Below are 21,693 nucleotides of genomic sequence, written 5' to 3'. Positions count from 1 at the left end.
AGAGCACATGGATGATACAGCAGAGGATTGGGAGAATGTCATGTGGTCAGATGAAACCAAAGTAGAACGTTTTGGTATAAACTCAACTCGTCGTGTTTGGAGGAAGAAGAATACTGAGTTGCATCCCAAGAACACCATACCTACTGTGAAGCATGGGGGTGGAAACATCATGCTATGGGGCTGTTTTTCTGCCAAGGGGACAGGACGACTGATCCGTGTTAAGGACAGAATGAATGGGGCCATGTATCGTGAGATTTTGAGCCAAAACCTCCTTCCATCAGTGAACTTTGAAGATGAAACGAGGCTGGGTCTTCCAACATGACAATGATCCAAAACACACCGCCCGGGCAACAAAGGAGTGGCTCCGTAAGAAGCATTTGAAAGTCCTGGAGTGGCCTAGCCAGTCTCCAGACCTCAACCCCATAGAAAATCTGTGGCGGGAGTTGGAAGTCCATGTTGCTCGGCGACAGCCCCAAAACATCACTGCTCTCGAGAAGATCTGCATGGAGGAATGGGCCAAAATACCAGCTACTGTGTGTGCAAACCTGGTAAAGACCTATAGTAAACGTTTGACCTCTGTTATTGCCAACAAAGGTTATGTTACAAAGTATTGAGTTGTATTTTTGTTATTGACCAAATACTTATTTTCCACCCTGATTTACGAATAAATTCTTTACAAATCCTACCATGTGGATTCATGGATTTTTTTTTCACATTCTGTCTCTCACAGTTGAAGTGTACCTCTGGTGCAAATTACTGACCTCTGTCATCATTTTAGGTGGGGGAACTTGCACAATCGGTGGCTGACTAAATACTTTTTTTCCCCACTGTATACACTTAACACATCACATATTTTTCGTTACTCTGTTTCTGCACACAGGTTCTTAAATTCTTGATGTTGCTTGGACACAATAGCCTAAGATTGTTTATCAGCAGGGGTTAAAGTGGGATTTGGTAGGTGGAGGAACCCTAAGATCAGGTGTAGCCGTGCAGCGTAGGAACAAGAATCACTTAGAAATAAGTCATATAGTAATTTGCAGGGATAGAACGAATCAACAGTCCCAACATTTAAAGATCACCAGCTGCAGCAGGAGAAACAGAGAGGACAAGTTTAAGGCAAATGTTAAAGAATTACTTTTATAAATGAAGAGTTAAAATATAACTCGTGGATCATCAGTGCTCAAATTCATGAATATGAATGAACTCTGATCATTTTTGGTTGTAACTGCTGTGTCTGACTCAGAGCTGCATCACTGAGCGACAAAAAGTTCAGGCTCATGAATATTATTTATGAACAAACATGAATATAAAATCAGATCAGATCAGTGCTGGTGGGGAAAATGAAATTCTCACAGATTTAATCACACACTCGTCCTGTTTTGAGGGCTTTGGGTTTTTGATTCGTGTTCATCTTTCTTGTTTTTATGATGACAGTGTTGTGATACTATTCTGTTCTTGGCTTTTGTGTTCAGTCATTATTAGAGACAAATTGTTGAAAAGAGCTACTTTTTACTGTCTTGAACTGTTTTACGTTTTCTTGAGTTTAGCTTATACCGAGAAAAAAAACAGATTTACCAACATATAGAAATAAAATGACCTTTGACCCTTAGTTGTACCGCTAAATCCTCTACTTCAAACACTTCATTCAATCGTGCAGAAAAAATAAAGAACAAAAAATTAAATTTAAATATAAACTATTTGACCTGTATAATTATCATCTGTTTTCAGTATGGCTTCATGTCACATCTGAAGATCTTTTAAAAAAAGAGCATACAGAGGATGCAGTAAAAATAAAGTAAAAGGGGAAAAGGACACAGGATCCCTTTCCAAAAAGTTAATGACAAACAGTCTTTAGGTTCTCATACAATTCCTTCTTTTCTCCTCTCAGTGTTTTCTGTACTTCTTCAATCGTGTCTTCATCTGCCAGCCGATGAAGAAGAGGTCCACAGTAAAGCCTGACAAAGCAGAAAATCTCAGTTAAAGTTGATGAAGTGTGTTACACATCTGTGGAGCGCATCATTGGTCTGGTGTTTACCGGGCACACTGAGGTTCTGGTAGAGGGGAACACAGCAGCTGGTTCAGGTGGAGGCTCTGCCTCATGCAGCACAGCCATTGGCTGAAAGCATGAGCCACACGGGGCTGCCATTTCCTCCTGATAGCTGCATCCTTTAAAGCTTTCATCTTCCTCTCAAACTCGTCCTCTACAGACAAAATAAGACAAAGTTTCAGTGACACAGAACCAGAGACCAGCAGCAGTTTGTCTTCTTGTTCAGGCTGATGTGGAAGCATCAGTGCTGCTGCTGTCACACAAACTCTGACTACAGGATGTCTGACTACAGTCCATCTGCTGACTGCTTTCAGAGAGACTAACCTGCTGACAGCTGACTGTGAATAATAAACAGAATAATCAGATTTATGGAGCTGAAACTGTAGAAATTTCATCAGAATGGCAGAGCTGTCACAGGTGTTCCTAATAAAGTGACATGTAGCTAGGGCTACTCAATTAATCGAATTTTAATCTCGATTACAATCTGGGCTTTCATTATTATCTATTATTAGCCCCTCCCTCGTGCTTTACTCTCGCGCTGCTCCCTGTGGCAAATCGAGCGCACCTCTCTGCATTTTGAACACGTGTCACAACAATTAATTAATCACTGATTATTGTTTATTGAATAGCGATGCCTCTTTTATGACAGCAGTCAGTTAGCAGCAGCTCATTAGCTTTCCTTTTATCACATGATGAGGTTTACCAACTAGTGGTCTAGATCAGAACCTCTTTCTCTGTTCATGACATCACTCACAGAGCAACCAATGAGAGTGAGGTGTTGTTGCGGCTTTTTGATGTTGGTTTATGGCTTCACTGCCATGAGATCACATAAAGTGGTGCATAATCTCTCCAACACCTTACCAGCGTTGTGTGAGATTGATGACGCCATCAGCCACACGGTTCCTGTTTGAAACAACGAGAGCATGATGATGTCACACAAACAGGAAGCTGAGGAGCAGCTGTTAGATGACCTGCTGTTCAGTCATTTAGAGCAGCGGTCCCCAACCTTTTTTGTGCCACGGACCGGTTTATGCCCGACAATATTTTCATGGACCGGCCTTTAAGGTGTCGCGGATAAATACAACAAAATAAAACTAGTACCGGTACCGGTAAATTTATTCATAACACACGTGAAAAGACCAAGGAAAACCGAGTAAACGATAAAAACAATAACAAAATAATGCCAAAAACCGATAAAAACCCTGAAAATCACACATTTCACACCTGAGCCTCAACTCTCGTGGCCCGGTACCAAACGACTCATGGACCGGTCCGAGGCCCGGGGGTTGGGGACCGTTGATTAAGAGGACCCGAGGGAAGCTCGGAAAGCTAAGCGGAAGTTATTTGGGACGACCGTGGCTCAGGGGGTTGGGAAGTGCATTTGTAACTGGAAGGTTGCCGGTTCGATCCCCGGGCTCTCTGTCCTGGTCGTTGTGTCCTTGGGCAAGACACTTTACCCTACCGCCTACTGGTGATGGCCAGAGGGGCCGATGGCACGATATGGCAGCCTTGCTTCTGTCAGTCTGCCCCAGGGCAGCTGTGGCTACAACCGTAGCTTACCTCCACCAGTGTGTGAATGTGAGAGTGAATGAATAATGGCATTGTAAAGCGCTTTGGGTGCCTTGAAAAAGCGCTATATAAATCCAATCCATTATTATTCGGAGAGGAGAGTGACTGCTGCTGGTTGAAAAGAGAGGTAAAAAAAACTTCAGTGGTGTGGAAACATTATGGGTTCGCGGAGTCAGACGTGGATCAAGTAGACATAGTGTGTAAACTTTGCTACAGTGTCGTAGCTGCACCACAGAGCAACACTGCAAAGTTCACTAAACATAGATGTTTACATTTTTCATTTATTTTTTATATTGCAAACATTTGCACTGTTATCAGTATTTGCACACTATTTTATATTATTTTTTGACAATCTTCAAAGTCACTATTCAATACATTCTTATTGTTAAATAAATATCGTCAAATAATCGAGATCTCAATTTCAGTGAAAATAATCGTGATTATCATTTTTGCCATAATCGAGCAGCCCTACATGTAACTATGCATTTCATTGTAAATATCCATCATTGTATCAAGTAAGACTTACCTGGACCATGTTGGTCAAACACAAACCCCAACAGGAGGGCGTGGAGGCAGTGGACAGTTTCAGGTTTTGGGTGGTGTTGTAGCCTCTTGAACCAGAAAACAGTCACACAGACTGGCAGCTTCAGCTGGTCGGGGATGTTTTCTAAGGCTGAAGTCTGAACCTGCAGAGCTTCTTCAAACACTCTGCGACGCAAACCCTCAGGAGCCTGCACAGAGAGGTACCACACAGACAAGATGCTCACGTGTACCACGGAAACACATCTATGACCTGTCAGAGTAATTAAACACATATTTATTGATTAACCTCAGTACCTTATGCAGATGCTCTAGTTGCAGTTGTTTCCCTATGGATGGGACACGCTTGTCTTTGATCTCTTCTCTATCCCTGTCATATTCAGTGCACATCTGACCTCCAGTTAACAGTCCATAGAAGTACTGTCTGATGGGGTAAGCAGCTGTGTAACTACTGCGCTGTGAAAAGTCCTCCACAAGAGCAGGCAGCAGAATAGTCTTCTGATCTAAAACACTTATGACGAAAGTGGTGATTTCTCCACTCTCAACTTTTTTACTCACCCATGTCGGCAACTCAAGACATTTTTTTTCTGGTTGAACATACTTTTGAATGGAGAGTTTGAAAGTTTGGTTCTCTTTTTTACCAACATGATTTAAAGCTTGACTCAGAGCACGTTCTCTCTTCTGTGAGTCGTTCAAACCATGCAGATTCACTTTACTTAAAAACCTGAGTATACCATCCAGTCTTTTAATGCTGTACTCACCAGATGAAGATGATTCATTTGCAAAGGTACCATTGTCTTTTAATCTTGAATAATCATTTCCTGCTATTGAAGCAAAGACTGGCATGAGAGCAGGGTCCAATTTAAAATGCTCACAAAACTTTGAACGTGTGTAGAGCTTAGCAGGAATTTTTTCATCCTCTTTGCTTTTCCACTCAAAGTTGTCAAGATGAAGGAAACCTTTGCACAAATCAAAGATGTAAAAATCCTTATCAATGGACAGCACAGCACATTGTTTCTGATTTGCAGCAGAAACAATTACAGGGTCTGCCTCTCCTAAACACTGTTCAAACATGATGTCTTTCTCCTTCAAGATTTCTATGAAGACATCTTTTACCAGAGGTGGTAAGACGTTACATCCTTGTGGTGCAGCGTCAGGCTCAGTCTCTGCTACTGTCTTTGCTTTTTCCAGTTTATGTTTTAGACGAGACACAAGATGTTCACGCTTCTCAGGCCCTGAGCCTCCATCCAGGAAGACATACGGAGTGACTTCACAGTCCTGCAGAGTCTTAAAGAAGTTACAGACCTCATCTTTGAATCCAGGATAATCTCCTCCACAGCGCTGGTCCAGCTTTGGATCAGACGTATAATACAAAGAATAGTACAGAGCTGCACCATCAATGATGAGACCTGTTTTTTCTATGTTAACCTCTTCATAGAGACACAAATCATCTATCATTTTCTTTAAGGTTGAAACCTCCATGATTCCTTAAAGTGTTGTGAAGGTGAGCAGTGATTATTGTGCTAATGCCTCTGTGTCTGCAGATATTTACACACCTGCTAGAACATCATACAGGTACACGCCCACACTGACAGAACCAGTCACACCTGTTCTGACTAATCTAACATACCTATGTTACTCTTTGGTTTCATTTCTTTTATCTTCATGTCGTGGTCTTCTGTTTTATTTCATTTGATTTGATTTGATTTCAAGTAAACTCAGGTGCCCTGGCTTTTTGTGAAACAATTAATTGGTTCTCGACCCGTCAGAGCATTCACCCATACTTTTAAATGACAGAGTAAAAACGGTGTTAGTGATAAGTTAGACAGAATCATTACCTCGGACTGTCTTCTGATTATTGAGAGAAATAGAAGTGGAGATACTTCTGTTACAAATGCAATATTAATATAATATCAATAGATAATAATACAAATTTTATTTCAATGAATGTAATCACTCTGATCATCTTTTATGTAGAACATAAGCAAAGAAAAACACTGTACAGCTGTGGTCAGAAGATCTTAATAATAACCCCGAACCACCAAGGCTGCAAACAAGTCGACAGCTGAGCTACTAAGTTATACATGAAAAAACACTATTTTTTTTAAAAGAAAGATAGCGATGTAGAAATACACACGACTGTGTTTTCAGATAAAAGTAACAGTCACACAAAGAAAGGCAGAAATAGATGAGGAACAAACGGTGCTAAAAGAGAAAGTTATCATATTCATGAAGCTAAACTTAATAAATTGTGCGTTATTGATCAGTATTTACTCAGGTGTGGATTTACGCATTTGTAATATAGTCTTACATGTGTTTATATTGATTATTTGTGTGTGGATTGAAGCACGCATTTCCTGAAAAGTTACACACAAATCATTGTACACATTTGTGAGTCTAATTTTAAGCTTTTGGGTGATCCTTGAATGAATGTTTGGATGAAACACCCTCGCTTTCGCAGAGAATTCATTCCAACAGCATTTTGATTCTATAACTCCTCAATCACAATATCATGAGTCACAGGACATTCTGGACATTCATGGACACGCTTCATGCAAAATGCACCTTTTATTTGTATGGATGTGTGCAGGTATATGTATACGTATGTATATTTAGTGTACATGTAGTATAGACATGTACATGTGTATATTAATATTTACATATATCTATTACTTACATAGTAATAGTAGTAGTAGCATAGTTAAATTCATGTGAATCTCTGCTACACTTCATGTAACCTACCTGTGACCATGAAACCACCGACACTGTGCAGCAGTCACACACAGTTCTTTACTTTGAATCCATCACAGTGCAGCAAACTAACCTGTTTATCCTGCATTACCTGCAGAGGATGTTCATGTAACCTTTAACACAGTTTACCTCAGTTCGTTTAGCAGCAGGTTTCACAATATGAAAAAGCCCAAGTCTCATGTATGCAATGTGTGATTTAAAAACATGAGCACTTACATGTAAGCTTTAACCCTTGGATGCACAACCTACCAATACCTACGCTCTTTCTTTTTGTGGGGTCAAAAATGACCCCAAATAAAATCTGTTTTTGCAATAAACTGGGTGTTATTCTTCAAAATCTTTAAAACAAAGAGTTGTAATATATTCATATTCCAGGTGTTCCTCATAAAACACATATGTGACATGAGGCCATTTGCATTTTTACGTATTTTTTCATTAATTTTAAGAAATTGCAGTTTTTGTATCACTACCTAAGTCTTCACAAAAAATCAATGCTTTTTTGCAATAAACTAAAGACATTTCTCTCATTTTGGTTAAGATGATATATCTTGTTCAAACAAAAGAGTAATTTCATTTTTGACATGTACATTTTTTTATTTTCATTCACATTTTAGCACTTAGCAATCAATCAATCAGGCGTCAAAACATGTTTGTGTTCAGAACTACAAATTAAATGTCTTTTATCAATTATTTTTTTTAATGTCTCAATTCCAACCCTCCTCCTTTATCCGGGCTTGGAGCAAGAAAAAAGTGACCCGAAATAGGCTCTCTGGTGAAGTTACTTTGTGTGTGTGTTTGCATTTATAAGTAGTTTTAAATCTTGTGATCCACAAAACATCATAACAGTAAAAGAAGAAGTGACTGCGTTACAGTCATTACGGGAGCAGCGGCTTCACTCATGCACGATTCATTTGGAGGTGTGAACGTCTTCTGCCCTGATAGCAGCTGGGGGAGGACTATCCTCCACCTGTGAGCGCTTTGGCACGGGTGAGGTGCCCACGGCAGCACCTGCTGCTTGTTGAGATTAAGAGTGATACACACTTTCACGTCAAAAAGTTGTCATAAATAAGTCTCCAATAACACCAGAAAAAGTCGCCAGATTTGTTGCTAGTCGCTTTTTAGAAAAATAAGTCGCTATGGGGGTCTGAAAACTCACTAAATATAGCGACAAAGTCGCTAAGTTGGCAACACAGGTCCTGGATCATTTGTAGGGCAAGGTCCACAGGGATCCTAGCTGGCCTTCGAGCAGCCATGTTTAGATCAGAGGTTCCCAAAGTGTGGGGCACCTAGATAAACACAAAGCAGGAGATGAAACATCGCCAAATATGTTTCCAAACCAACTTCATTCCAAGCCAAAGACTAGAAAATATGATGAAGCTTGATTGAACTGCTCCAGTAGGAGAAACTTAAGTTATTTTACTTTTCCTTTCTTGTTATTTTTCCTTGCTTTTGTGCAGACATGGTACCTGCACAATCATTTTGTGTTGTGTTTATTTATTGATTATTGAACATCAGCTCCAGTAGCCCTTCTTAAGTCTAACGATCGAGGCAACTGATAATCGCACAATATCTAGCTTAATACCTGGTTTCTATGAATTCATTAGCACTTCATCAGTGTTACATGAGGTTATAGTCTGAGAAGCAGTGCCAAGACAAAAGGTATTGATATTTATGCAAACAAAAAGAGAAAATAAAATGTCTTTATCTTAAATAATATTTTCTTTTTTCCTGCTAATGTGCCCGGTAAACTCTGTAACATTGTTCATGGTGTTACATGTGATTTCTGTGTCATAAATCTTTTACATGTTGGTTAAACTGCAATAAAAATGATGGGGCACATAAGGATGTTGAGTAACTTGAACTCAATAGTATAATGTGGACTCATAAAAATATTAATCCTTGATGATATTAGTGAACAAAAAAACCTCCAAAATCATATTTTCAAATTTGTTGTCCATAACGCATTTGAAAAATAACAAATTCGAATGATAATTTAAATTTTATTTTGTTTTTTATTCCAACATTTTATATCCCACTACGTTTTTCTGACCAATCCCAAAACAAAATAGAAAACATTCTTTTAAAACAATTTATTACTTAGACTGTAAATTAGTATTTACAAACTCATAAAGCATAAAACTCCTAACAACATGTCTCCTGTACTTGATGAGGTACGGGCTACAGCATGGAGATACAAATGACATGCAACACACACACACACACAGCATTAACCTTGTACAACAGCAGCACAAGCTGAAGCACAATATGCAACACAAACTGTGCTCACCCGACTTTATTGATCATCAATGACACGTTCTATTAAAAGGGTCCAGGTGATCAGGAAAATTGACAAAATGTGTCCCAGTCAGAAAAAGGAGATAGGGAGGCAAAAGGGTTAAATTAAAGAGTTTTATTTAAGTTTCTATTAATAACTCAACTAAAAGAGAAGGACAAGCTGCTATGACCAGTTAAAGAAACAAACAACTCAGACATTGGTCAGAAAACTGAAAAGTAAATAAAAAGAAAAAAAAAAAAAAAGAGTTTGGTCACCAAACACTCCTCTCCACAGAGCAGGCGTAAACAATCACCAAACATAGCTCTCTAGCTGCAACAACCAGAGCTCACCGTTCTCCTGCCTTAAATACCTTTAATTGCTGATGGGAGTCAGCTGTTCAAAAGCAAAAAGGTGGCAGCTCAGGCAGGACATACGTAGGACACGCCCACACAGGCAACTTCAGGAGAAGGCCCTGCTAGGGCCGTAACAGAAACAAACACCCCTACAATCAAACACCAGTGAAACACACACACACACACACACACACACACACAGGGACATTAAACAGAGCAAAACAATGTATTTATTTTTCATCACCTTTTATTTCCTGAACTAGCAAAACTGAGGCTGGTCCAAGTTTGTATTTGTTAAACTGAGCATAAAGGGGGGGTGGGGTGGGGGGGATCTGATGAAAAGAAAATCACCGGAGAACAGCATGAAATCACAGAGTTAACAGGATTAGGGGCTGTATGTCAGTATGAGCAAACAGAATGTAAGATGGCTGATTACAGACACCACCTGAGATTCAGCCTCAGATGCAGAAAAAACAGGATTACTCCTAAGAGTCTGCAAATGAGCTCTGTTAAGGCCTTGAAGCAGCAAAAATACTCCAGAAGGCACAGCACCAGCTGAACGGGTAAGATAAAGACATTTTTACCATCAACATGCTAAAATTTAAAGAGGACCGGATCTGACAGAGACTACAGTTTTTCTGGATGAGAATACTCTCCAAAAGGTGTTTGATTTTACAAAAAAAACTTGTCTATACCAAATGATTTGTCTGATAAATTCTTGAAAGGCTCCTCCTTTCCTCTCTCAGCTGCTCATTAAACACCTGACTGGCATCCATGTTCCTGTTTTCTTCAGTTTCCTGCTGCTCATAAACTATATTTGAGTTAGTGCAGCTCAATCACCTGACTGAAAGAAGTAAAACAAACCAAACTGACAGCTCTTTATTTCCCTGATTTTGTTCTTTTCTTCTTGCTGTATTAAATGTTGAGGCAGGATTGTGTTTTATTTCTGCATTACTTTAAGTTTTAAAAACGTCATCATGTTTATCCAAAAATATAAGGAAGCCATTAATCTCTTAAACCTGCATCACTTCATTTCTCTGTGTTCTTAACGTCTACTGTAAAAATAATATATTTAGTAAACCACATTTAGCTGTTTTGACTCTTTGGTGTTATGGAGTCACAGTCTCTATGACAACAGACCCTAACTCGGCTTTCTTGTCCAAATTCTGTATAAATTCATCCAGACGTCTAGAAAGGAGAGCTGCACCATCCAAAGTGGGATGGATGCCATCTTCCACAATAAGATCAGGGTTTTCCCAGAAGGTTTGCCAGTTATCTAAGAATTTCACGCTGTTTTCTGAACACCATGCAGACAGCCAGTGGTTCAATGACAGCATGCGGCTATAGATGACATCATTGGTCTCATAGGGGAGGGGACCAGAGAAAACTACAGTGTCTGACATTTTTTTGGCAAAGTTACAAACTGATGCAATGCTAATTTTAGTGACCTCGGATTGACTGAAAATGCTGTCATTACTGCCAACGTGAATTACAATCTTCCCATATCTATGTTCATTCTGAAACAGCAGTTTCAGATAAGCTTTAATGTCACCTGCTCTTGCTCCTGGAATGCAATTGATCACAGTTCCTGGAGTCTCTAGCTGCACATCTCTGAGTACAGCATCACCAATAAGCAGAGTTTTTTCCACAATGTGTGGATTGTCTGGATTGGTTTTGGAATCTTCATCTGAGTTCTCCTCTATCTCAGTCTTCTGTACTTGTTCCTCACTTGAGGGCCCTTCCCCAGTAGTTTTTGGATAAGAAATCGTCTTTAAATATTCATATAATTCCTTCTTTTCTCCTCTCAGTGTTTTCTGTACTTCTTCAATCGTGTCTTCATCTGCCAGCCGATGAAGGAGAGGTCCACAGTAAAGCCTGATAAAGCAAAATCTCAGTTAAAGTTGATGAAGTGTGTTAAACATCTGTGGAGCGCATCATTGGTCTGGTGTTTACCGGGCACACTGAGGTTCTGGTAGAGGGGAACACAGCAGCTGGTTCAGGTGGAGGCTCTGCCTCATGCAGCACTGCCATTGGCTGAAAGCATGAGCCACACGGGGCTGCCATTTCCTCCTGATAGCTGCATCCTTTAAAGCTTTCATCTTCCTCTCAAACTCGTCCTCTACAGACAAAATAAGACAAAGTTTCAGTGACACAGAACCAGAGACCAGCAGCAGTTTGTCTTCTTGTTCAGGCTGATGTGGAAGCATCAGTGCTGCTGCTGTCACACAAACTCTGACTACAGGATGTCTGATTACAGTCTTAACCTGCTGTGACATGCAAGGGCATGAGTCATCTCTGTGGGCCCTCTTCCTTTCAGTGTAGCCAGTAGTGATTCATATTCTACATTTATTAACAGTCCACGATGTCCATGTCTGCACAGTTTTCACATTGATTTCCCAACACTTTATAATCTACAAATATTTTTTAGTTAAATAAGTTTTTTTTTGTGTATCTTGAAAAATTGAAAACTCCGATTACACTTGTAACACTAAAAACAACTAACAACATTTCACCAGAAACATGTTTTTGCCACTGTCATCCTCTGTCATGCTCACAATCTTCTTCTAGCCTGGTCCCAAGTTAACCTGCTTAGAGCCTCAGACTGTTTTCGACCTGTTTGGTGTTGAAGGTCAACAGGGGTCAAAGCAGCTCATCAAGACACACCAGAATAACTGTAAATAATATACTTATCTTTGTAACTGAGAAAGTTTAAAGTTTTGAAACTTGTACTTAGAGTGTTGATACTGATAGATACAACTGTTTATAACTTAAGGTCTCTGCTATATGAGCTCACCTTGTTTCCCATCATTTGGAGAGGAGGCTGTCGATGCTGCTTCAACCTCTCTGTGAGCTTCTGAAATGAAGGAACATCTTTCACATGTGACACTTTTTCATTGTTTTCAGTGACAGCTGATAGCTAAACCAGATTTTATTTTAAATTGTATAACAGTTAACTTCCCTCATTTTGCTTTTCTTGATTTCCTTCTTTTCATTTTTAATACCTTTTATTCTTCTTCCATGGGGAAAGATATCCCTCATGGTGCACATTCGCAATTACTTAGATAGAATAAATAAGCAGTGACGTCCAGTGTAGGACGGACAACACAATCTTATAAGTGCCATCAGAAAGCCTCCATTATATTGTTTTTTTCTTAACCATTCTTCCATAAAAAACAATTGTAAGGTCACTGATGTTGGACGAGTAGGCCTTGCTCGCACTCTCAACTGTAAATCATCCCACAGTTGTTCTGTCAGGTTGAGGTCAGGACTCTGTGCAGGTCAGTCAAGTTTGTCCACATCAAACCTACTCATCCATGTCTTTATGGACCTACTTTGTGCAGTTATGTGCAGCGATGTTGGAACAGGAAGGGGTTGTCCCCAAACTGTTCCCACACAGTTGGCCAAAATGTATTGGTATGCTGAAGCATTAAGAGTTCCTTTTACTGGAACTAAGGGGATGAGACCAGCTCCTGAAAAACAATCCCACACCATAATCCCCTCTCCACCAAACTTTACTCTTGGCACATTGCAGTCAGACAAGTACTGTTGTCCTGACCACCATCAAGAACAGACTCATCAGTCGGATATCCAGACAGAGAAGTGTGGTTCATCACTTTAGATAACATGTCTCCACTGCTCTAGAGTCCAGTGGCAGCTTGCTTTACACCATTGCATCCTACTCTTTGCATTGTGGTTGGTGATGCAAAGCTTGGATACAGTTAGTCGCCATAGAAACCCTTTACACAGGGCTCTCTACGCACTGTTCTTGAGCTAATCTGAATGCCACGCGAAGTGTGGAGGTCTGTAGTGACTGTCTGCACAAAGTTGGTGACCTCTGAGCACAATGCTTCTGCTTACTCTGTAATTTTACATGGCCTACTACTTTGTGAGTTGCTGTCATTCCCTATCGCTCCCACTTTGTTATACTGCCACTAACAGCTGACTATGGAATTTTAGGCTACGTCCACACGTACACGGGTATTTTTGAAAATGCAGCCTTTTCTATGCGTTTGGGCCTTTCGTCCACACGTAAACGGTGTTTTGGATCATTGAAAACTGAGATTTTTTAAAACTCTTTGCATTTACGTGTGGACGAGGAAAACTGAGATTTAGTCAACCAACGTCAAAGGTGTGCGCCATTTTTGACTTCACGCTGTGTTTACATGAGATAAATTTCTACAATGGCAGATATAGACAAAATACTGTTGCAGTTTTTTCACGCTTATATACACACACACGGAGTTACTTTCCCTCCATTTAGAAAGACTGAGGCGTCAGAGTGAACTTCTACTTCTGTGGCTTCTACATTCAACACATATGCTCTCACAACCCAAATCCCAATGCCAAAGTCGTCTGTTTCGGACGAAGACTGGGTCGAACCACCTCTTGATAGACAACTTTGAAAGCACGGAGGTACTTCCAGAAAAATGGCGAGAGAATTTTTGCATGTTGAGGACTTCACTTTTGGCTCTTTGTGAGCTACTTCGTCTGCACATTGAAGCCCAAACAAGGAAAATGAAGTTGCCTGTCAGTGTTGTAAAAAAAAAAGTTGCATGCACATTGCATTATTTAGCTGATGAAGTGAGGTTATGCAAGACTGCAAACGCTTTCGGACTATTAAGGCAAGTGGTGTTGAAAATTGTAAGACAAGTTTGTACTGCAATTACTGTTCACTTGGGCCCTGTGTTTATACAGTTACCAGCAAGTACAAAGTAGAGGAACTTGTAGCAGGGTTTTACTGAGCCTATGGAATTCCTCAGTGTATTGGTCCTGTGGATGGGACCCATGTGGAAATAAAGCAACCATCCATGAATTCTATGGACCATGTTAACAGGAAGGGGAGGTTTTCTCTGAACATACAAGCCACCTGTGACTAAAGGTATTAATTTATTGATGTTGCGTTGGCAAGGCAGTGTACACAAAACCCATATTTTTGCAAATTCTATGCTGAACACACATTTCAAAAATAGCATGAACTGTGGAACATAAAGAGGCAATTCCAGTTTTCCTTATTGAGGATCCAGCATACCCATGGCTTCCTTACCTAAAGAAAGAATACGCAACCGTGGGAAGCACTGCTCACGAACACTATTTTGGTCTATGCTTAAGTCGAGCTCATTGAATTTGTTTTACAGACTGAAAGCATGGTTTGGAGCATTGCAAAGGCCCTGGCAAGTCTCCCAGTTCGTGTTTTCATGTGTTTTTGCTGTTTTATATTCCAGCGTGATATTGAGGAATAATTCCACCTCACTGTCCCTCCACACATAGGACTCCTTTCTGCTTTTATGTGCCATCTTTGTTTGTGCTTAACTGGCCAACATGGTTAGGATTATTTTGCCACCTTTTTTTTTTTTTTTGCATGTTCTTGACAGCATTTGATTTGTTTTTTATGGAAGCCCGTTTCCGCCACTAAAAAAAAAAAAAAAGCTAGTATCCATAACTCGAAATTTCGAGTTAGCTCTGCCAATCAAAAATATACGTGAATGAGGTCGCTTTCTTGTTACCCGGAAGCATATGGCGCAGGACCGCGCACTCAAAAACGGATCCCAACAAATTAAAGTATGTTTGCTGATAGTAACACCATGTGATTCAGCTAATAACACAGAGATTTCATCATTTGTGAAGCCAGGCTGAAAACACTCAGCAATCTGTGCATTCACGACTGGATGTAATACCGGTAGCTTAGCTGTAGCATTTGTAGCTGAGGGCTTCAGCTTCCGGGTAACATGGAAATGACGTCATTCACGTAGATTACTTATTACTGTGCTGTTGGACTCAGGCCGTATTATTTACCCAGGGAATTCTCTCACGTCATCTTGGTGGCTGTTTATGTTCCCCCCTCTGCTAACCCCACAGCTGCATGTGACACTATCCACTCTGCCATAGCTCGGCTACAGACTCAGCACCCGAGTGCCTTTATTGTGATCTCGGGTGACTTCAACCATGTATCACTGGACAATACACTACCAACATTCAAACAATATGTGGACTGTCCCACCAGGGGAGAGAAAACTTTAGACTTACTGTATGCTAACGTCAAGGATGCATACAGCTCCTCCTCCCTCCCCCCACTTGGTAGGTCAGATCATAACCTGATTCACCTCACCCCCCGCTATGTGCCAATTGTGAGGAGGGAACCTGTGACCACCAGGACTGTTAGGAGGTGGTCAGAGGAGGCAATAGCGGAACTACAGGGCTGTTTCGAGGTGACCGACTGGGAAACACTCTGTGAGCCTCACGCCGAGGACATCAATGGGCTTACTGAGTGTATCACAGACTACATAACTTTCTGCACCGACTCCATTGTTCCAGCTCAGACTGTTCATTGTTACCCAAATAACAAGCCGTGGGTGACTAAGGACATCAAAGCCCTCCTCAACAACAAGAAGAGGGCTTTCAGAGGGGGCAACAAAGAGGAGGTGAGGAAGGTCCAGGTGTTACTAAAGGACAAGATCAGAGAGGCTAAGGACAATTACAGGAGGAAGCTGGAGTGGAAACTCCAGCAGAACAGCATGAGAGAGGTGTGGAGGGGCATGAAGACCATCACTGGATTCAGGCCAACCAACAGCAGGGGAGCTGAGGGAGGTGAGAATAGAGCCGACGAGTTGAATCTGTTTTTCAATAGATTCGACACCACAGTGTCTGCTCCCACCCCCACAACCTCACCTGCAGTCAGCCTGGAATCCAGAGCCACACCACTGTGCCAGCCTCTCTCTTCACATGTTGCCTCCTGTGAGATTCCTGACACCCCTCCCCCACCCATCACCTTCACTCAATACCAGGTTGAGATGCAAATGAGGAGACTTCACTCAGGCAAGTCTGCTGGACCAGACGGAGTGAGTCCCCTTGTCCTCAAGGCCTGTGCCCCCCAGCTGTGTGGAGTCTTTCATAAACTGTTTATGCTGAGTCTGAGTCTGCAGAGGGTCCCGGTGATGTGGAAGACATCATGCCTCGTCCCTGTACCAAAGACGCCTCGTCCCAGTGGCCCCCAGGATTACAGGCCCGTGGCACTGACCTCCCACATCATGAAGACCCTGGAAAGGCTCATCCTGGACCAGCTGCGACCCATAGTAAGACCACATCTGGATCCCCTTCAGTTCGCTTATCAGCCTCGTCTCGGAACAGAGGACGCCATCATCTACCTGCTCAATCGTGTCTACACCCATCTGGACCAGCCGGCGAGCACTGTGAGGGTCATGTTTTTTGACTTTTCCAGTGCTTTCAACACCATCAGGCCAACCCTCCTGGGTGATAAGTTAGCAGCGATGCAGGTGGATGCTTCTCTGGTGTCCTGGATTGTTGATTACCTGACAGGAAGACCACAATATGTACGTCTCCCACAGTGTGTGTCTGACAAGGTGATTAGCAACACAGGGGCACCACAGGGGACAGTCCTCTCCCCCTTCCTCTTCACCCTCTACACCACAGACTTCAGCCACTGCACAGAGACCTGCCATCTTCAGAAGTTTTCTGATGACTCTGCGGTGGTTGGATGCATCAGCAGGGATGATGAGACAGAGTACCGGGCTGTGGTCGACTCCTTTGTCACGTGGTGTGAGCAGAATCATCTGCAGCTCAACGTGGCAAAGACCAAGGAACTGATCGTGGACTTCAGGAAGACCAGGAAACACTTGACCCCTGTTTCAATCCAGGGGGTCAGTGTTGACATTGTGGAGGACTATAAATACCTTGGAGTACACATTGACAATAAACTGGACTGGGCTAAAAACACCACAGCACTTTACAGGAAGGGCCAGAGTCGTCTCTATTTTTTGAGGCGACTGAGGTCCTTCAACATCTGCCAGAAAATGCTGAGGATTTTCTATGAGTCTGTGGTGGCCAGTGCGATCCTCTATGCTGTTGCATGCTGGGGGAGCAGGCTGAGGGTCGCAGATGCCAACAGACTTAATAAACTGATCCGTAAGGCCAGCAATGTTGTGGGGATGGAGCTGGACTCCCTCAAGGTGGTGTCGGAGAGGCGGATGCTGTCCAAGATAAAGACAATGTTGGATAACACCTCCCACCCACTCCATGACATGTTGGTCAGTCACAGGAGCACGTTCAGTGAGAGACTGAGATTACCGAAAAGCACCACTGAACGACACAGGAAATCATTCCTGCCTGTGGCCATCTCCCTGTACAACGCATCCACTTAACACACTGTTTGCTGCTACAACTACACATGTTTCTTTTCCAAATATTTATTTATAAGTGACTTATGTATGTATGTATGTATATATATGTATATATTGTACTATTCTTAGTTAGCGTATTGTCTGTCTTGTCTTAATGTTGGTTTAAAATGGAGCACTGTAACAAAAAATAATTTCCCCCAGGGATCAATAAAGTATTCTGATTCTGATTCTGATTCTGATTCTGATTGGCAGCGCTAACTCGAAATTTCGAGTTGCTTTTCTCAAAATTTTGAGTTAATAAATCGAAATTTCGAGTTAATATGTCAAAATTTCGAGAAACTAACTTGAAATTTCGAGAAAATAACTCGAAATTTCGAGAAAATAACTCGAAATTTTGAGTTATGGATCCTTTTTTTTTTTTTTTTAGTGGCGGAAACGGGCTTCCATAGTTTTTTGCCTTTAGATGTGGACAGAGATATTTTTTCAAAACTGCACGTGTGGTCCGGATTTTTTTTTTAACGAAAACTGAAAATCTCTGTTTACAAAAGTACCCGTGTACATGTGGACATAGCCTTGGTAGGCAGGAAATTTCACGACTGTACTTGTTACACAGGTTGCGTGGTACCATACTGGAATTCACTGAGCTCCTGAGAGCGAAGCATTCTTTTACTCATGTTTGTAGGAGCAGTCTGCATTCCTAGGAGCTTGAGTTCATACACCCTACACCACGAGAGTCATTGGAACACCTAAACTCAATGATTTGGATGGGTGAGTGACTACTTTTAGTACAGGGTGTGCCATTTATATGGATACACCGTAATAAAATGGGAATGGTTGGTGATATTAAAGTCCTGTTTGTGGCACATTAGTATATGTGAGGGGGCAAACTCCTCAAGATGGGTGGTGACCACGGTGGCCATTTAGAAGTCGGCCATCTTGGATACAACTTTTGTTTTTTCAATAGGAAGAGGGCCATGTGACACATCAAACTTATTGGTAATGTCACAAGAAAAACAATGGTGTGCTTGGTTTCAACGTAACTTTATTCTTTCATGAGTTATTTACAAGTTTCTCTTCGTTCACAGCCATTGACATGTCGAAGAGCTTAACACGTGAGGAGCGGATTGAAATTGTGTTGATATCTGGTGAACGCAGTAACCGGGTCATTGCAGCAGATTTCAATGCAAGACACCCTACGAGACCACCTATCTCCCATGCTACAGTTAGCAAACTGCTTGCTAAGTTTCATGAAACTGGTTCAGTGTTGGATTTGCCAAAATGTGGACGCAAGAAAACTGTCACTAATGAAGAAACATCAGTGGCTGTCCTAGCTTCATTCAGCAAGAGCCCACAGCGTAGCACTTGCCGCATGTCACTGGAGAGTGGCATTAGTCCAACATCCCTTCTGCGGATATTAGCTACTCACAAATGGCACCCTTACAAACTCCAGCTACTGCAGCATCTCAACGAGGATGACCCAGATCGGCGCACAGAATTTGCAGAATGGGCAAAACAAAAATGGGAACAGGACCCTCCGTTCACGCAGAAGATTTTGTTCAGTGATGAGGCAAACTTTTATGTGAATGGTGAAGTTAACAAACAAAACCACTGCTATTGGTCTGACACTAACCCACATTGGATGGATCCCTCCAAGACTGTTGGAACAACAAAAGTGATGGTTTGGTGTGGTATATGGGGTACAACGATACTGGGTCCATTTTTCATCAATGGAAACCTCAAGGCCACTGGATATTTGAAATTGCTACATGATGATGTGTTTCCCTCTTTGTGCACTGAAGCTGGCACGTTCCCTGAGTTTTTCCAGCAAGATGGTGCACCACCACATTATGGGTGCCAGGTCCGAGCATTCCTAGATGAACAGTTTCCTGGAAAGTGGATTGGTCGTCGTGGGCCAGTTGAATGGCCCCCAAGGTCTCCCGATCTGACCCCCTTAGACTTTTATCTTTGAGGTCATCTGAAGGCAATTGGCTATGGTGTGAAGATACGAGATGTGCAGCACCTGAAACTACGGATACTGGATGGCCATATATAAATGGCCATATAAATGGCCCACCCTGTAGTACAGTATATTTTCTATCCATTATCTGGGAAATATATACCATGTTACCCAGTGAGACTTACCTGGACTGTCATGGTGATACATAAACCCCAGTAGGAGGGCGTGGAGGCAGTGGACAGTTTCAGGTTTTGGGTGGTGTTGTAGCCTCTTGAACCAGAAAACAGTCACACAGACTGGCAGCTTCAGATGGTCGGGGATGTTTCCTAAGTCTAAAGTCTGAACCTGCAGAGCTTCTTCAAACACCCTGCGACGCAAATCTTCAGGAGCCTGCACAGAGAGGTACCACACAGACAAGATGCTCATGTGTACCACGGAAACACGTTTATGGCCTGTCAGAGTAATTAAACACATTTATTGATTAACATCAGTACCTCATGCAGACGCTCTAGTTCCAGTTGTTTCTGTTCATCACTGCTGAGGAGTATTGATGGGACACGCTTGTCTTTGATCTCTTCTCTATCCCTGTCATATTCAGTGCACATCTGACCTCCAGTTAACAGTCCATAGAAGTACTGTCTGATGCAGTAAGCAGCTGTGTAACTGCTTGGCTGTGAAAAGTCCTCCACAAGAGCAGGCAGGATCATTGTCTTCTGATCCACAATATTTATGACGAAAGTGGTGAGTTCTCCACGCTCAATTTTTTGAAGAACCCATAAAGGCAGCTCAGAATCAGTCTTTGTTGGTTCAACATATTTTTGAATGGAGAGTTTGAAAGATCTGTCCTCGATCTCACGAACGTGATTTACAGCATTTTGCAGAGCTTGTTCTCTCTTCACTGAATCATTACAGCTGTCCAGCTTCAATTTGCTTAAAAATGTGAGCATACCATACAGTCGTTTGATGTCGTTTTGGCCAGGTGAAGATGATTCATTTGCAAATATTTCTTTACCTAATCTTGAACAATCATTTCCTGCTATTGAAGCAAAGACTGGCATGAGAGCAGGGTCCAATTTAAAATGCTCACAAAACTTTGAACGTGTGTAGAGCTTAGCAGGAATATTTCCATCCTTCTTTCTTTTCCACTCAAAGTGTTTAAGATGAAGGAAACCTTTGTGCACATCATAGATGCAGAAATCTGTGTCAATGGACAGCACAGCACATTGGTTCTGATTTGCAGCAGAAAAAATCTCAGGGTCTGCCTCTCCTAAACACTGTTTAAACTCTATGTCTTTCTCCTTCAAGATTTCTATGAAGACATCTCTGACCAGAGGTGGTAAGACGTTAGGCCTGTATCTTTTTCGTACAGTGCAGCCAAGCTCAGTCTCTGCTACTGTCTTTGCTTTTTCCAGTTTTTTTTTTAGATGAGACACAAGATGTTCACGCTTGTCAGATCCTGAGCCTCCATCCAGGAAGACGTACGGAGTGACTTCACAGTCCTGCAGAGTCTTAAAGAAGTTACAGACCTCATCTTTAAATCCAGGATAATCTCCTCCACAGCGCTGGTCCAGCTTCAGATTAGAGTAATAATACAAAAAATAGTACAGAGCTGCACCATCAATGATGAGACCTGTTTTTTCTATGTTAACCTCCTCACAGAGAGAAGGTATCTGATCTATCAAGTCCTCTAACTTTAAAATTCCCATTATTGCTTAAAGTGTGGTGAAGGTGAGCGGTGGTTATTGTGCTAATGCCTCTGTGTCTGCAGATATTTATACACCTACTAGAACATCGTACAGGTACACACCCACACTGACAGATCCAGTCACACCTGCTCTGACTAATCTAGCATACCTATGTTACTCTTTTGGTTTCATTTCTTTTATCTTCATCTTGTGGCTTTCAGTTTTATTTCACTATGTGGTGCAAAATGAAATGTGTTTCATTAACTTTCCAGCTCTGTTAATATATCAAAGATACTTAGTTCTTTAAGATAAGAAAACGATACGATAAACCTTTATTAGTCCCAAACTAATAAAGGTTAAAAAAGGTTTTATTATCAACAC

The 21,693-nt window shown here is 41.6% G+C and overlaps 2 protein-coding genes across 2 annotated transcripts; both read right to left on the bottom strand.

Annotated features, from left to right (window-relative positions):
* Positions 1-891: 891 nt before the first annotated feature.
* Positions 892-5,638, bottom strand: LOC146570393 (single-strand DNA endonuclease ASTE1-like). The gene is made up of 4 exons (XM_085281175.1): positions 4,454-5,638; positions 4,143-4,347; positions 2,036-2,201; positions 892-1,955 (listed from the first exon to the last, which is right to left on the bottom strand). Exons 1-4 carry the CDS (start codon positions 5,636-5,638, stop codon positions 1,835-1,837), a joined length of 1,677 nt encoding a protein of 558 aa, XP_085137301.1. The 3' UTR covers positions 892-1,834.
* Positions 5,639-9,038: 3,400 nt separating this feature from the next.
* LOC146570392 (single-strand DNA endonuclease ASTE1-like) lies at positions 9,039-21,333 on the bottom strand. The gene is made up of 5 exons (XM_085278824.1): positions 20,122-21,333; positions 19,813-20,017; positions 12,330-12,389; positions 11,489-11,654; positions 9,039-11,410 (listed from the first exon to the last, which is right to left on the bottom strand). Exons 1-5 carry the CDS (start codon positions 21,331-21,333, stop codon positions 10,645-10,647), a joined length of 2,409 nt encoding a protein of 802 aa, XP_085134950.1. The 3' UTR covers positions 9,039-10,644.
* Between the last annotated feature and the right edge of the window lie 360 nt (positions 21,334-21,693).

The sequence above is a fragment of the Mchenga conophoros genome, linkage group LG7 (assembly GCF_057382185.1).
Source record: "Mchenga conophoros isolate Kocher_MC1m ecotype Shallow Benthic linkage group LG7, M_conophoros_male_GT1.1, whole genome shotgun sequence".
Lineage (NCBI taxonomy): Eukaryota > Metazoa > Chordata > Actinopteri > Cichliformes > Cichlidae > Mchenga > Mchenga conophoros.
This window is presented reverse-complemented; position numbering and strand designations above follow the sequence as displayed.

What these genes read in the sequence shown, in the direction of transcription:
- LOC146570393 (XM_085281175.1), bottom strand. Translation starts at nt 5,638, where the DNA reads ATGGAGGTTTCAACCTTAAAGAAAATGATAGATGATTTGTGTCTCTAT. An exon ending in AACTAGAGCATCTGCATAAG is followed by an intron (nt 4,348 to 4,453) that starts GTACTGAGGTTA and finishes CTCTCTGTGCAG; the next exon opens with GCTCCTGAGGGTTTGCGTCG. An exon ending in GTTTGACCAACATGGTCCAG is followed by an intron (nt 2,202 to 4,142) that starts GTAAGTCTTACT and finishes TTTTGTCTGTAG; the next exon opens with AGGACGAGTTTGAGAGGAAG.
- LOC146570392 (XM_085278824.1), bottom strand. Translation starts at nt 21,333, where the DNA reads ATGGGAATTTTAAAGTTAGAGGACTTGATAGATCAGATACCTTCTCTC. An exon ending in GTATCACCATGACAGTCCAG is followed by an intron (nt 12,390 to 19,812) that starts GTAAGTCTCACT and finishes CCTTCATTTCAG; the next exon opens with AAGCTCACAGAGAGGTTGAA. An exon ending in CCAGAACCTCAGTGTGCCCG is followed by an intron (nt 11,411 to 11,488) that starts GTAAACACCAGA and finishes TTGCTTTATCAG; the next exon opens with GCTTTACTGTGGACCTCTCC.